General features: G+C 54.1%; 4 protein-coding genes across 4 annotated transcripts; all 4 read right to left on the bottom strand.

Moving 5' to 3' along the window:
- Positions 1 to 56: 56 nt before the first annotated feature.
- Positions 57 to 2281, bottom strand: BESB_038250 (uncharacterized protein; the record flags this gene model as incomplete). Its single annotated transcript, XM_029362411.1, has 2 exons — positions 57 to 475; positions 919 to 2281. The coding sequence occupies 2 exons, from the start codon at positions 2279 to 2281 to the stop codon at positions 57 to 59; spliced, it is 1782 nt and encodes a 593-aa protein (XP_029221376.1).
- Positions 2282 to 3949: 1668 nt separating this feature from the next.
- On the bottom strand, positions 3950 to 5447 carry BESB_038240 (uncharacterized protein; the record flags this gene model as incomplete). The annotated part of the gene is made up of 8 exons (XM_029362410.1): positions 3950 to 4056; positions 4112 to 4227; positions 4548 to 4613; positions 4672 to 4706; positions 4762 to 4831; positions 4891 to 5003; positions 5059 to 5165; positions 5219 to 5447. 8 exons carry the CDS (start codon positions 5445 to 5447, stop codon positions 3950 to 3952), a joined length of 843 nt encoding a protein of 280 aa, XP_029221375.1.
- Positions 5448 to 5996: 549 nt separating this feature from the next.
- On the bottom strand, positions 5997 to 7964 carry BESB_038230 (phosphoglycerate mutase family protein; the record flags this gene model as incomplete). The annotated part of the gene is made up of 8 exons (XM_029362409.1): positions 5997 to 6270; positions 6420 to 6530; positions 6894 to 6938; positions 7046 to 7109; positions 7205 to 7287; positions 7419 to 7508; positions 7608 to 7675; positions 7779 to 7964. 8 exons carry the CDS (start codon positions 7962 to 7964, stop codon positions 5997 to 5999), a joined length of 921 nt encoding a protein of 306 aa, XP_029221374.1.
- A 1870-nt stretch (positions 7965 to 9834) lies between these two features.
- On the bottom strand, positions 9835 to 11292 carry BESB_038220 (rhoptry protein ROP18; the record flags this gene model as incomplete). The annotated part of the gene is made up of 1 exon (XM_029362408.1): positions 9835 to 11292. The coding sequence occupies one exon, from the start codon at positions 11290 to 11292 to the stop codon at positions 9835 to 9837; it is 1458 nt and encodes a 485-aa protein (XP_029221373.1).
- Between the last annotated feature and the right edge of the window lie 1721 nt (positions 11293 to 13013).

Here is a 13013-nt window from a genome sequence, read left to right as displayed (position 1 = left end):
CCACCACTCGCATTCCACACTCAGCCACTGTTCTGGGGTTTTCAGAGGTAGAATCCTCATGACGTCAGGATATCGTGCATATCGTTGACAGGGCGCAGCCTTGCGGACTGATACACGTTCGGCCGCGCGACCGCGGGCTGAAACATGCTGTAACTGTGGTACGGCCGCAGTTGGCTGCGAGACTGCGGATGCGACACCACTGGGTATATAGGCCCATGCAACGGCGTCGCGGCTAGCGGGGTACTCAGGCCCTGAGCGGCAACCGGCCACACCAGCGAGTGGCGTACCGGCGCCTCTAAAACTGCATTTGAGCGCGCCCAGGTCATTGAAAGCGCCGTCGGCGAGAGGGTCATCTGTGGAGGGGCACTCGGGAAAGGCATGCCGACATGTGTCGGGCCGGCGAGATCTGGGAACTCGTCTGTCACCTCCACCCGATCCGGATAGATTTCGGGGTAGAAGAGTGCCCTGGCCTTCCCTGACAGCGAACACACAGAATCCACAGTGACCGCTGAAGGCGTATTAGGTGCGGCTCGTGTTTCCCGAATCTTAATGGAAAGGAGTGCCAGAAGCAGAGCCTCAGGACGATCCCCTCCAGAACACAGCTTAGCCTGGCAGCCCTCTCAGTGGCGTCACAGGACCACAAAAAGCCTTCCAGGATTGGCTATTACAGCTCAACACAGGCTCGTCTAGTAATGAACTGCGCACTCCACGAAATGCGCACGACAACCATATGTCTGTTTGATCCCTTCAGCGTTTCTTTGTTGAAAGCAATGCGGTGGCTGGGCACCGCGGAAGCAAGTTGAGAGGAAACGTACCGCTCACTGGCGAGCGGCTTCTCGGCTCACGTGAATCCGCTAGGAGAGCTACAGGGACCGACGGTGAGAGAACGCCGGCAAGGCACGTGCTAACCCGACCTACCTGGGAAGCTATAAGAAAATTCTGGACCAGCTGATGCAGGGGTATCGGGTGGAAGTGGTTGCGCGGGATCCGTGCATAGGACATTTGCTGGGTGACGTCGGCCTCGTCCAGTCGGTATATCCTGCTGGTGTACCGGCGTACTAGGCTGGCAATCCGTATAGGGCGGCGAAAGCCTCGCGTTCTGCATTCGACGCCGTGGATCAACAGGCCCGCCACCTGCAACCGGGTGCCTGTCCGTCGGACCATCCCAACCCCCCTCCGCAGATAGCAGCATCTGCGTAGGGCATCCAGCGCGAGCGGACGGAGGACGCAGGTTCGCTTCTTTCGAAAGCTGGACTCCCGACCGGCTTCGAACTGGCCTTAGGTACGCATTCCGGAGGTCGCCGCCTTCCCAAAGTCTACCATATGACGACGAAATGACGCTTTCCGCTCGGCTCTCCCCCTGTAGCCCAGGCTCCGAGCTTTTGGAGACGCGACGCGTCCCCCCGTCGGTAGGCGGAGCTGACGCTGAGGCTTCCCACGAGGCACTGGGGTGGAAACGCACCGATGGAGTCCCCTGTTCCACATCTGCGCAAAACTTGAGAATCTCAGGGTTCAGAACATCTGATAGGACGTCGGACTCCACGGACTGTGCGTAGGCCTTCGCACGAGCCTCCTTGGACTGCGACTCATTCAATGCTCGTTGTCCGGGACCATCGTCGGCGGGCACGCAAGAACGATCTGCTGCTAACGATAGTACAGAACCGTCGATGCTGCTGGACTCAACCCAAGAAATATCAAAAAACGGTTCAGGTTCTTGCCTGAGTGTCGATCTCCTGGACACGCCGCCGGATTCTGTGGTGGCCTCGCTTGCCGGTGCTGCAAGGTCCTGCCGGGACGCGGGTCTGAACTCTCTTGACGCACACACGGGATTCACTGTCTGTCTTTCACGGGAATCCGTTCCCTTCGAGTGATCTGTTGTATGCGCTGTGGCATCCTGAAACGGTATGCTAGACGGTGTCCAAACAGGATAGAACTGTTCTGCTCCGTGCTGCGTCAGGCTCTGCACTTCACCTCCAGCAGCATGTGTGAACATGACTACCCTCTTCTCAGGAAAGAGGCGATGAACAACCACGTCCAGGTCTTTCTCCGGATCACCCACACGAACCAAGGGATGCGATCCATCACTTTCACCTGCACTTGTGTCCCTGTATGCGAATGTGATGACATCTTCTTGACGAACGAAGTTGAGGACGTCTGCCCATTTCCCACTAAATATGACTTCCGTGGTGGTGGTCTTGCAGCCCTCGAAAAGCAGCCGCGCCCTCGTCGTGTCACCTCTATCGTCGCTGCCTGAAACTGCTGACGAAACCCGTAGGAACATCTTGCACGGGCTACCGAAGGCCCACCTGCCAGGTCTTGAGAAATAGACTCGACCTATCAACTGATGTTTCAGTGGCCGCAACCGGCCCCGAGAACGAGACCCCTGCCGTGGCGACAGGGAGCCTCCGTGTGACCGCGGTGTCCGCTGTAGAAGACGACCACGCGCGAGCTGCGGGCGTCGTGACCCATCGTGTCTGATAAGCATGCTGGCTGCGGAGGCGCCGCCAATTTCGCCGTCCCGCGAAAAACGCGCTTAAAAAGACGCTTTGCTCGCCGGTCAGATCTGTCATATATGTCCGACCTTGGTTCCTTTAGGCGGAATCACGGCGCCGAGTGCCACAAGAGATTGTCTCTCACCGGTCCACGGCGTTTTCGGACCTCTCGCACTGCAAGTCGTACGCACGAGACGCCCGTGATTTGAAAATTCACAAACCACTCGTGACTGTAAACGCACGGGAAAGAGCACCTTGTGGAGCACCACGACGGACGACCTGGAATTGCAGGTGAGCTCTGAAAAAAAGTGGCACGCGTTGGCTGGGCGACGAGTGTTCCGCACCACCAGCAATGGCAGAGACTCGACGAACGAATGTGAGGGCATTAGGTCAAAAGCCGTGAGAGAATGTGTGCTCCACGAAAACGAGCGAGGGAACGGACTACAAATACAGAAATACCAGCGAATACATGCACAGTACACCGTCGTTGCTCTGTGAATGATGCTCACGCGCGGCTACGCGTGAACGTTGGCGCGTCCCCTTCCGGGGCATCCGTCCGCGCAACTGCGTGGAGTCGCTAGTCAGCCAGCATCGAGAGCTGGCAAGCCACTCGCCGCCCCATAGCAAAACTCAAGAAGCATGCACTGCCGTTCGGCAAATAGCGGCAGCGGGATGCAAGACAAGAAGGACCCTAAACCCTAAACGCTCGGAAAGAGATGAAGAAAAGTCGGAGGGGAGCGAGAACCAGGGTAACCCGTAAAAGTCCACATGTCTTCAGCAGAGCACTGAGTTCATAACGCATCGCCGGTGTAGCGGCCGTTAACCCTTGGGTTTGTGTCGCTGGGATCGTGATCGTGATGCAGGCACCGGTAGTGAGAGGCTTACCATGCTTCTGTGAAGGCCCTGCAGATGATAACGGGGTGTCTCTCCCTTTCGAAGAGTTCTACAAGTCGCCATAGGCTCTCGTCTGCAGGACGGCCACTTCCTGGACAACCACGTTTGTAGCATCCTTTTTTCGATATTGGCATCGTCCTCCGAGAAATGTGCTATTCGTACGGATCGTGGGACGAACAGTCGAGGTCACTGGTTGGCCCCCGGTGAACTTTGTTGCCATGTGGACTTCATATATTTGAGACAACACCGATACCTTACAGTTCTTGTCATGAGCTGAAGACTAGCGGTGGAGCAACAAATGTCCCACTTTGAACACGGTTTAAGACGCGTCGGATGCTGGTTGGTGACGGCGGGGCACATGTCGAACACAGCGACGGTACGACACCGTTAAAGCAAACGGGCCGGTACAAAATGTGTCCCGCGCAAGCTTGGAGGTGCCCAAAAAGCACACCGCCGTCTCACGCAGGGCCTGGTTGGAAACCAGGCGCGTTGGTGCCACATGCCTCCGGTGCATAGCATGAACACACTTCACCACGCCCGAGCTTATTTGTGTCGGATGCGTATTATTCTCTACCCATGCGATGGGCTGCGTAGCCTGCCTTCGGTACCCTTTCATCAGTGATAGGGACCTCGTTTTGTTCAGCCATTGCCTCGTGGATGGCGACAAGCTCTGAAGCGAGCACGACGTTAACACAGTGTTATTTGCTTTATGAAGCTCTATGTACCTTGCGCGCCCTTCGGTTCCCCCTCCGAGTTAAACGTGTTGGGGCTTTCGGGATCATTTTCAGCAAGAGGGTTAGGAAAGTCCGAGATGCTCGGATGTGGGGGCTGAGGGATCACACTAGAAGGAACTGCGTTCAGCCACATACTTCTGACGCATTAAAGACTGCTCACTCTGACACAGCGCGACGCTGAAAAGAAAACCATCAGCAGGAGTTTTTGGATGAGAAAGGATTATTGACCTCACCTGTTGTAGTCCCTCCATTTCCTGCAGCAACAGGTGCTTTCGACGAGACAGAAGTTTGCATTTTCGCAGTGTTCACGAACCTGAATTGTGAGGCCATTAATGACAATGCGTGGCTTGCCCACGGGAGTGTCAGCTCTGGAAGACCAAGTTGGTCTCAGGCAGAATCAGAGATCGAGCTACGAATGTACACTTACAGGTGGAGGTTGATCCCGGACGGTTCCTCAGTGGGAACAATCTCAACAGCAACGGCAATCTGCTCTCTGTAGGCCCTCTGTCTGCAAGACTCCAGGACGGTGACTGCAATAGGAGTCAACTTACACATCCTTTCCGGGTTCGGCTGGTAGTCTTCCTTTCTGTACAAACACTGCATGATCTTTCTACTCTCCTTCTGAGGAGGCCAGAGCTTACAACGCCAGTCTTCTTGCAAAAAATGGCTTCATGAATGTAATTGAGCCATTGATCGCGCCGGCGCGTATCGCTGAAACCGGTACAGCATGGGCGCGCAGATTCACGACCAGCTAGGAAACACCAGCATACCGGGCGCAGTACAGGGTCGCCAGTGCTTTCTGTGCACGAATCGCAAAGCACTTGTCATTGACTGTCTCCACTGGAACCACAATGTCCTTTAGATTGTACTCTGCCTCTATTACCTGACAGCCAAGTTGGTGTGCGCGACAGAGGCTGCGTGCAGCCTTCCCCCCTTACGTTTCCGCTGTAGATCAGAAGCTGCTGGTTGGTTAACTGCCCAGCGGTCAAAATCCTTGCGTCGGAATCGGTACTATCTACAATCATTGCAAGCAGACCACGGTGTCCTGCAGTGCGTGCAAATACGAAACATTCTGGCTAAACAAGCATGTGCGGCTACCTTCGCCGCAGATCCTCATGGCCTGCTTGCTTGCAATGTCATCTGTTTCCTCTTGCTTGAACGACAGTTTCATCACACCATCTGCCCAGTCGTTGCGAGCTTCTGTCGCGAGTCGCTGGGTGATGCCGGGCGGCAGGTCCTTGCCGCCCGCTGCCTGGCTTTTCCCCCAGATTCCAGCGGTTGCCAGTACGGCAGCGCCCACGCAAAAGGGAAGACGTAAGTGCTTCATTACGATGCTTGATAAAGGCACAGGCTTCCCAGTTGTCCGTGTATCAGCTTTAGCCTTAGGCGCATCCGCGATCCGAAAACGGGCAACCACGTGACGCCGCAGCACGGCTCTGTCCGTACACCGCGTACCAGTGCGGCGAGCGGAAAACGGGAAAGCGGGGGGGGGGGGAGGGGGGACGGCGGCGGGGCAAAACTCGATTGCTCAACCGCAAACCATTGAGAGATTGAAGGTATACCTCTAAAATCGAGAATGAGTCTCAGTAGACAGCTGAGCTTGCCTGATAATTACATAGCTGCAAAAATACTTACAGCCTGCAGCCTCGCCAGTGATCCGTTTAACATCACAGCTATGACGAAATACAGCACCTGAATTACTTCATACCGGGGGACCTGGGCGAGCCAGGTTTACTGACTAACGTTGCTGTCACTACCGAAAAGACAGAAGACCGCCGCCCCGCCACCACCAAAATGTGGGATCCGTAATATCTGGCCTTGCGCCGTCGCAGCGTTATTTCTGTACTTCAGTCTGCTGCGCGTGGAAGTGTCATCCTCAGACATATTCTATTGCGTTTGGCACTTGTGCACTGCAACTTCCCGCTGGAATATTCTGAGGGTCTTTAACCTTGCCCCAGCGAACGATCGTCCATTGTACGTGACAGTCACCGCGTGCTTCCTCTCCCTGGGAAAAAGAGCCATTTTCTGCTGGAGTCGAGTCCAAGAGAGGCCGGGTCGAAGATTGCATTTCCGCCATCAGTTCAGCGCGCACAACATGAACTTCGGCGTTCAGCTTCGGAGCATTCGTTGATGTAGTCAGAGGCACCCTTCTGAGAACCCAGAAGTCACAGGACCTCACATCCACAGGCCTTGCCGCATAACGGTGCGCCGCAACTCCCGAGCATTATGAGCATACCTCGTGAAGTGCAGCGTCATCTACTACAAACTTGAGGGACGTCCAGGCCTCCCGTGAACTCACTTGATGATTCGGAATAGCTCGTCCAAGACACCTCCATGCGTGACGACCAACACGCGTTTGCCCTGTTGATTGCGAACAATTTCTGAGAAAAATGACGCTACTCGAGCGTACCTGAAGCCAGCCCACACGAGACAACCAGCACTCATCGAATCACCACGACGGTGCGTTGCGATATGCGCTTTGTGACCACGTGAATAGAGCAGTGGGATGCAGTAGCATTTGGGGATCAATAGAAACTTGAAGTACATCGTACGTGACTGAACAACGATCAGTCATCATGCTTCGCCAAGAGATGCTTGGTGCTGCTCTAGTCACAGGTGCCGCACAGTCACGTATGTAAATGCTAATGAACATATGCAGACTAACGCCAATGGCAGTACGGAGATATTCATGCAAGCGGACGACCTCAATCAAAACTGGTTTACTCACGCAGCGCTCTGCCGCTGAAACTCTCCACTGTACATAGTCACGTACCTCATTCTCAGGCTCTCGCCTCCAGGAAAAATATAGTCCGGGTCTCTGGAGAGGGGGGAAAGTCGCCAAACAGAACGTCAGGGAACCGCTTCGACGAAAATCGACGTGCTGACTTCAAACTAGTCGTAAATCTGACCGCCGCGTAAGCTCACCGTTTCTTCCTCCAGAGGGCCCACTCTGCCGGAAACTTCTCTTGTATTTCAGAAAGTAAGTACCCTGCAGTTCAAACCACACTTGGGAAAGTGCCGTGTGGCTGCTGTTACAGGCGAACATCGGTTCTCTCCAGCAACCACTCACGCGTCGGCTTTTACCTTGTAAGATGCCTGCGTTCCACTCCATGATCCTGGGGTCGTGACGAATTCGAGAGCTTAATATACCAGATTCCCTGCATATTCTATCAAACAAGGCATCCAACAGGCATACGCACAGTGCGCGCGGGAGGGTAATTGAACAGTTGTTTGGCAAAACACGCGTAAGCTCCGCCGAACGCTGCGGCGTCGTTGGTTGCTGCCTAAGAGCTCTTACATTTCCGTTGATTCTGCGGTTCGACTCAAGGGACTTGAATAAACCACGTCGACGTCAATTTCACCTGTGGCCGGGTTCGCGAACATTCGCCTACACAGGGCGCAGCAGCACTCCACCATGAGGCACACGATGGTAAACCTCCAAGCAACGCCGTTAGCGTCACTCGCGCCCATCCCTGTCTTGTCTTACTTCACCTCTCTTCCGCATGCCCTGCATTGCTCTCTTCCTTCGTCGTTCAACGGGATGTCTAGTTGGCCCTGTGGTGTAACGACGGACAATTTATCGAGATGAGACAACCCGAGGCTCACCAGTATCACCCAGAGACCTTAGCTAGATACATAGGTAGACATATGCACGCACCTGGAGCCTATGAAGCTTGTTGTATTCCGTCAAGCCATGGCGAACAACGAGTAGCTCACACACGTTGGATGGTAGACAACAACGACTCAGATCCTTTTGTGGAACTGTGTCGACGAATTCACGTCCTACAGGCGAGGCCGCACTGCTAAATGGATGTCTTTCATTACCATCCGAATGTCCTTCCATTTGCGCAAGCACGAAAGACACAATCGTGCTCTCTGCTTGAATGGAAGAGTCCAGCTTTTAAACCTGCTGTGCGCTAGCAAACGCCGTGCAGGGGCTGATTAGCAGATCCCGCCACAGCTTTAAATTCAGGCCGATCCACCGACTAGCTTTGCTTAAGTTAGTGTGAGAGGGCGAGCACGTGGCTGAAGCTGTCGAATACCAACGAAGTGCAGAGACCGGCTGCGGTAGAGAAATTCAGCTCTACCATCAGCAAGGTCCGCTCAAGGTTGCAGGCGTCCCGCCCGACGGGGCTTTCCACGACCGTCGCGACAAAAAACTAGCATTCATGACCGACGACGGTGTACGGCTGCACTGACGCCGGCGGCTAGCGAGACTCGCTAGAAACCAGAGACCCACTGTTATTCAATGCAACACAGACGGGGGGGCTATGCCTTCCACGCCTGGATAAATTGTGAAGGGTTGTTGCCCCCTACCAGCCCGTCCCGCGAGATTGCATGCGCCCCTTATGGCGAGATGCATCTAGTTGAACTGAAGGCCAGGATTCGCCAGCCAGCACGCAAGAGAAGGAAGACACCCAAGAAACGTTTTTCGCTTCACAACATCCAATCTGGTTGCATTTTCATGAGAGCAGCACCCCGCTGTTACCCGTGGAGCTCCCTCGGAGAAACTGGGTCAGTGGCTGTATATCTTTTCCCATAAGAATACACGACCTCTGCCAACCAGTACGCAACCAAACCCCGAACTCGAGCCCGACGGCCTTGAAAAGGCTGACGAAAGAATGCGTGAGGCCACTGCTGACGCTCGTCACATGAGCACGCAGAGTCGACAGGGCATCCACTGCGCACATGTATAGTGAAAACGGGGTGCATAGCCGTTTGCCCGAATTGTTTATTTGAAGAGCAAGCGCGTGGTAGTGAATATGCAAGCACTGCAGAGGCGAGAGAGCGTAGCTCTACCGCATATCGAGTCCCAAAATGATGTCAGAGTTGAGCCTGAACGATGGCTCCTCGAACCGAAGAGGATCTGGGAACATCCCTCTTGGCTCTTAAAATTAATGTAATATTAAACGGGATAGAGCAGGTTGGTAGCTCGTCGGGTTCGGAAGTCGTTTTCCCAAGAACTAACGCGATCTCCTATTTTCTAGTACCATTAGGTTCCGTGTTGTTGACTCACACGGGCTGGCAACTGCAGGGTTCTGCGGTGGAAAGATACCTAGAACGACTTATTTCCCGATGGCCGCTGATGAGATACGCAGTTACCGGCACGATACACAGAGAGTCGGCTAGGTCGGAATGCAGACTATGTCAAACCGCGCTGTAAGGCAATGGCTTTGATGGGGACTCGCTCGGCAGTGGTAGGAGACTGTGCTGGGGTATCACATGTTTCTTTTGCGAATGCAATCATGCGCGGCGACGTATATTATTGGGTGTCAACTGTGTGGTATACTGGCGCGTCATGCAAAAGTTTAGAGATCCGTATGTGTATCTGGTGGGCTTCTGCCCATTTTTGGCATGAACAGTCCTTACGCAGCACAAAAGCCATGCGATCGAAAATACCTTCATAGCCCGCTGGCATCGCACAGTACGGAACACGATGTCTCCCAAGTGTGCCTACACCCGGGCGTGAAACCATTTTAGAGTTCGTCAACCTCACTGATGCCTCTCTTTCCCAGGCTTCCTAAAGTGGACTGAGCGGCTGGACACCAAATTCCACAAGCCCCTGCATATGCCTTCGACGAATAATTTGGAGATCAGGAATCCAGGAGTGGACGGAATATCGTAGTCAAATGGTGCGGCGAATTCAGATTTCTCGCAGTTCGATCGTTTGGAGATATGGCAGAGAATCGCGGATTCCGTCTGTGGTATAGCAATCACTTCGGCAGACTGTCCCTCTGCCAGACTAGCCAGCTATCGCCGTCGTCTGTGCTACGTTCGCTCAACCTTCTTCTGCTAGTACCTTTTTTCCCTATGAATTCCTTTGGCCACACTCCTGCAGCACCTATATCGCTCATCGAACTATCTCCAACCGATATTCCTGAGAGATCTTGTTGGCTCTCCTCAACCGGAGCGCCTGCCACGTCTTCGTTGATCTGACGAAACTGCCGGGGTCGTATGGCTCCCGTATCGGTCATCGAACCATCGCCTCCCGGTATTCCTGAGAGATCTTGTTGGTTCTTCTCAACCGGAGCGCCTGCCACGTCTTCGTTGATCTGACGAAACTGCCGGGGTCGCGTGGCTGCCATATCGGTCATCGAACCATCGCCTCCCGATATTCCTGAGAGATCTTGTTGGTTCTCCTCAACCGGAGCGCCTGCCACGTCTTCGTTGATCTGACGAAACTGCCGGGGTCGCGTGGCTGCCATATCAGTCATCGAACCATCTCCTCCCGATATTCCTGAGAGATCTTGTTGGTTCTCCTCAATCAGAGCGCGTTCCACCTCTTCGTTGATCTGACGAAACTGCGGGGTTCGCATGGCTGCCAAGGGATGGAGCCTGCGCCTTTCAACCTTTTGTAGGAATTGCCCCATGAGGATCACGACGGGCTCAGGCGGACGCGACATGCAGTCCTCGGGACCTAGTTGCCACGGACGCCTGTATACCTTCGCCGGGAACTGACCACACCAAATTCGAAATAGAGTAGCGCCAACGGCCCATGCATCAGCTGAATACCGAAACTTGACTGGGCCGGCGGATAAGAGTTCTGGAGCAACGTACCCTAGAGTGCCACACGGCTCTTCAACAGAGTTGTGCTTTCTCAGAAAGCCGAAGTCAGCTAGGAGCATGCGTCCGTCCTTCATGACGACCATGTTCTGCGGTTTGATGTCAGCATGAACGAACCCCTGGTCGTGAAGATTCGCTACTAAACGTACAACCGCGGACGTCAGCTGCAGCCGCGCAACACGGCCGATCCCAGTATCCGTGGAGAGGGAGTGGTCTTGGAGAAATGCGTCGAGCAGTTGTGAGAGGTTTGCATCCCCTTTTGGCATAACAAGAAAATAGTTCAGAGCCCAAATTCTTGACCTCTTGCGACCGTGGTACGCATACGGTGGCGCGGACGGGATCTTGACAACGTCGCTCGGCACCATAAACCTTAGCCTCTCCTGGGCTTCCTGTGGCGTCTTGACGGCCGGAAAGAGCTTGTAAGCTTCAGCTTCTGCGTGCAGCTCATCGAATGTCGCCGCTGTGGGTTTTGCCTCTTCAATTGCAACCTTTAAAACAAATTTCTCTTGCGTTTCAGCGTCTCTTGCCAGGTATACATGGGAGAATGCCCCCCTCCCAACAAGTGGACCCCTCACCAGCACCCTTCTGGATCCTGTCACTTCTGACATCACTTCAACCGGAACACCTTCAGGCCAGTAGAATCTAGAGATAGCTTCCTCGGCGTTCCGCTTGAAGAGGTCAGGGTCTAGCGGTGTCTCTTGAATACGTTGTGACAGGTGGGCCAACAGACGGGCCACCAAGACGTCCCCCGGTTCACTTTTTTGAAACCGGACTTCGTCTGGTCTCCTCCCTAGCAACCAATTTCGTATGCGTGTGCCAAAACGCCTCACGGGTTGTAAAAAGCTGCGGTCAAACAGTGCTTTCGCACGTCGCAAAAGTTGGATGATTCCCTTTCCAACATGTGTAGGATGTCTTCGAGCAGCTGCTGAGGATTTGTCTTTCCGTCTCGCTCTCTTGAGTCCGAACAGGCGTGCAATTTTGCCCCATCGCGTTGACGGCTGGCTCCGCTGTGCGGATGTTCTGTCTTTAGCGTCGTTCTGCTCAAGCCACGAACCACTATTCGGTTCACTACGTTGCCTACGAGCGGTGAAAGCCCTCTTGCACCCAACACATGACGATGTTCCTTGTCCAGTATCCTGAAGTAGGCCGAAACTTAAAGCACCCTTATTTCCATGATTGGATGACGGACGCAGAGCGTCGCCCCTCGCCCATAGTCGCAGCAAGACTAGCGCAGCGACTAGCCATGCGAGACAAACGAAGCGCTTACACGAATTTGCTGCGTCCATCATGCCAGACCACAAGCACTAAAACAAGCAACTAAGATATGGAGAGCTCAACACGTTTCGTCAAGGGCCGTATCGGAAACAGGCACCGGTAAGAGACAGGGCACCAGGCTAGCTCGCGTCTCTGAGATTCCGCCTGTGTGTCCTGAACCAGGCCCCGCTAGAACGCTCGCGTGCCTCCGGCTGGAAAATGCGGAAGTCCACTCAGCCTGTGATTCACGCACGACTGTGCTCTATCGGGATGCGGCTGATGAAACACAGCAGAAATATGCGAACGACAAAGGCAACAGTGCACAGTTATGAGACACGAAAGGCACCCGCCCTTCGATGTGGCAACAGTGACGTCAAACGCGTACAGAGAGAAACGTTTTCACGTCCCGCGAAAGACACAAGTGGCTGGGCATGCTGTGGTAACGCGCTCCCCCCTGATCATGCTGCCTGTGCCAGATACAGATCCGCGTTTAAGTATGGCAGCTGCTGCCACACGAGATTGATGCTTATCCAGACAATCTACCAGACACTTCTTTATGTTGTCCTGTAATACGTGAAAACCGCACTGGAAGCGCAACTGTCAGGCGTGCGCGCCCCCAGGGCACAAACCACCCAGCAAGCCAGCAAAACACGAACTGACGTGTAGCACATCCTGTTCGCTCGTATGTCCAGGATATTGCGTGGTGATTACTCTTGTGTAAGTAGATCTGCACCCGCGCAACAACGCGATATTTTTATAGAGAACGAAATTTGGCGAGTTCAAGAGGACAACCGTAAACCTCGCCGGTCATGCAGTGTCGCGGTTATCCAGTACAATGCCTTTTGTGCTGTGCCTTCTCTGTGGCGTGAGAGGTGCGTCTATCGTACACAGTGCTTGTGTTGCGACCTCCCATTCAAGTGTTGACCCCAAACCTGGCTGTTGCGCCGGAAAGCGAAGTTGCGCCACCTCACGAGAAAGCTACAGAAGAATGAACTCAAACTGAGCTCATTGACCATATCTGAGTGAAAAGAGCACTGTAGCCGTCTCTTCGGCTCCGGTGCTGAGAATAGGGGGA

The sequence above is a fragment of the Besnoitia besnoiti genome, chromosome II, assembly GCF_002563875.1.
Source record: "Besnoitia besnoiti strain Bb-Ger1 chromosome II, whole genome shotgun sequence".
NCBI classification, from domain to species: Eukaryota; Apicomplexa; class Conoidasida; order Eucoccidiorida; family Sarcocystidae; genus Besnoitia; species Besnoitia besnoiti.
Note: the sequence above shows the minus strand (reverse complement) of the source record. Positions and strands in the feature narration are given on the sequence as shown.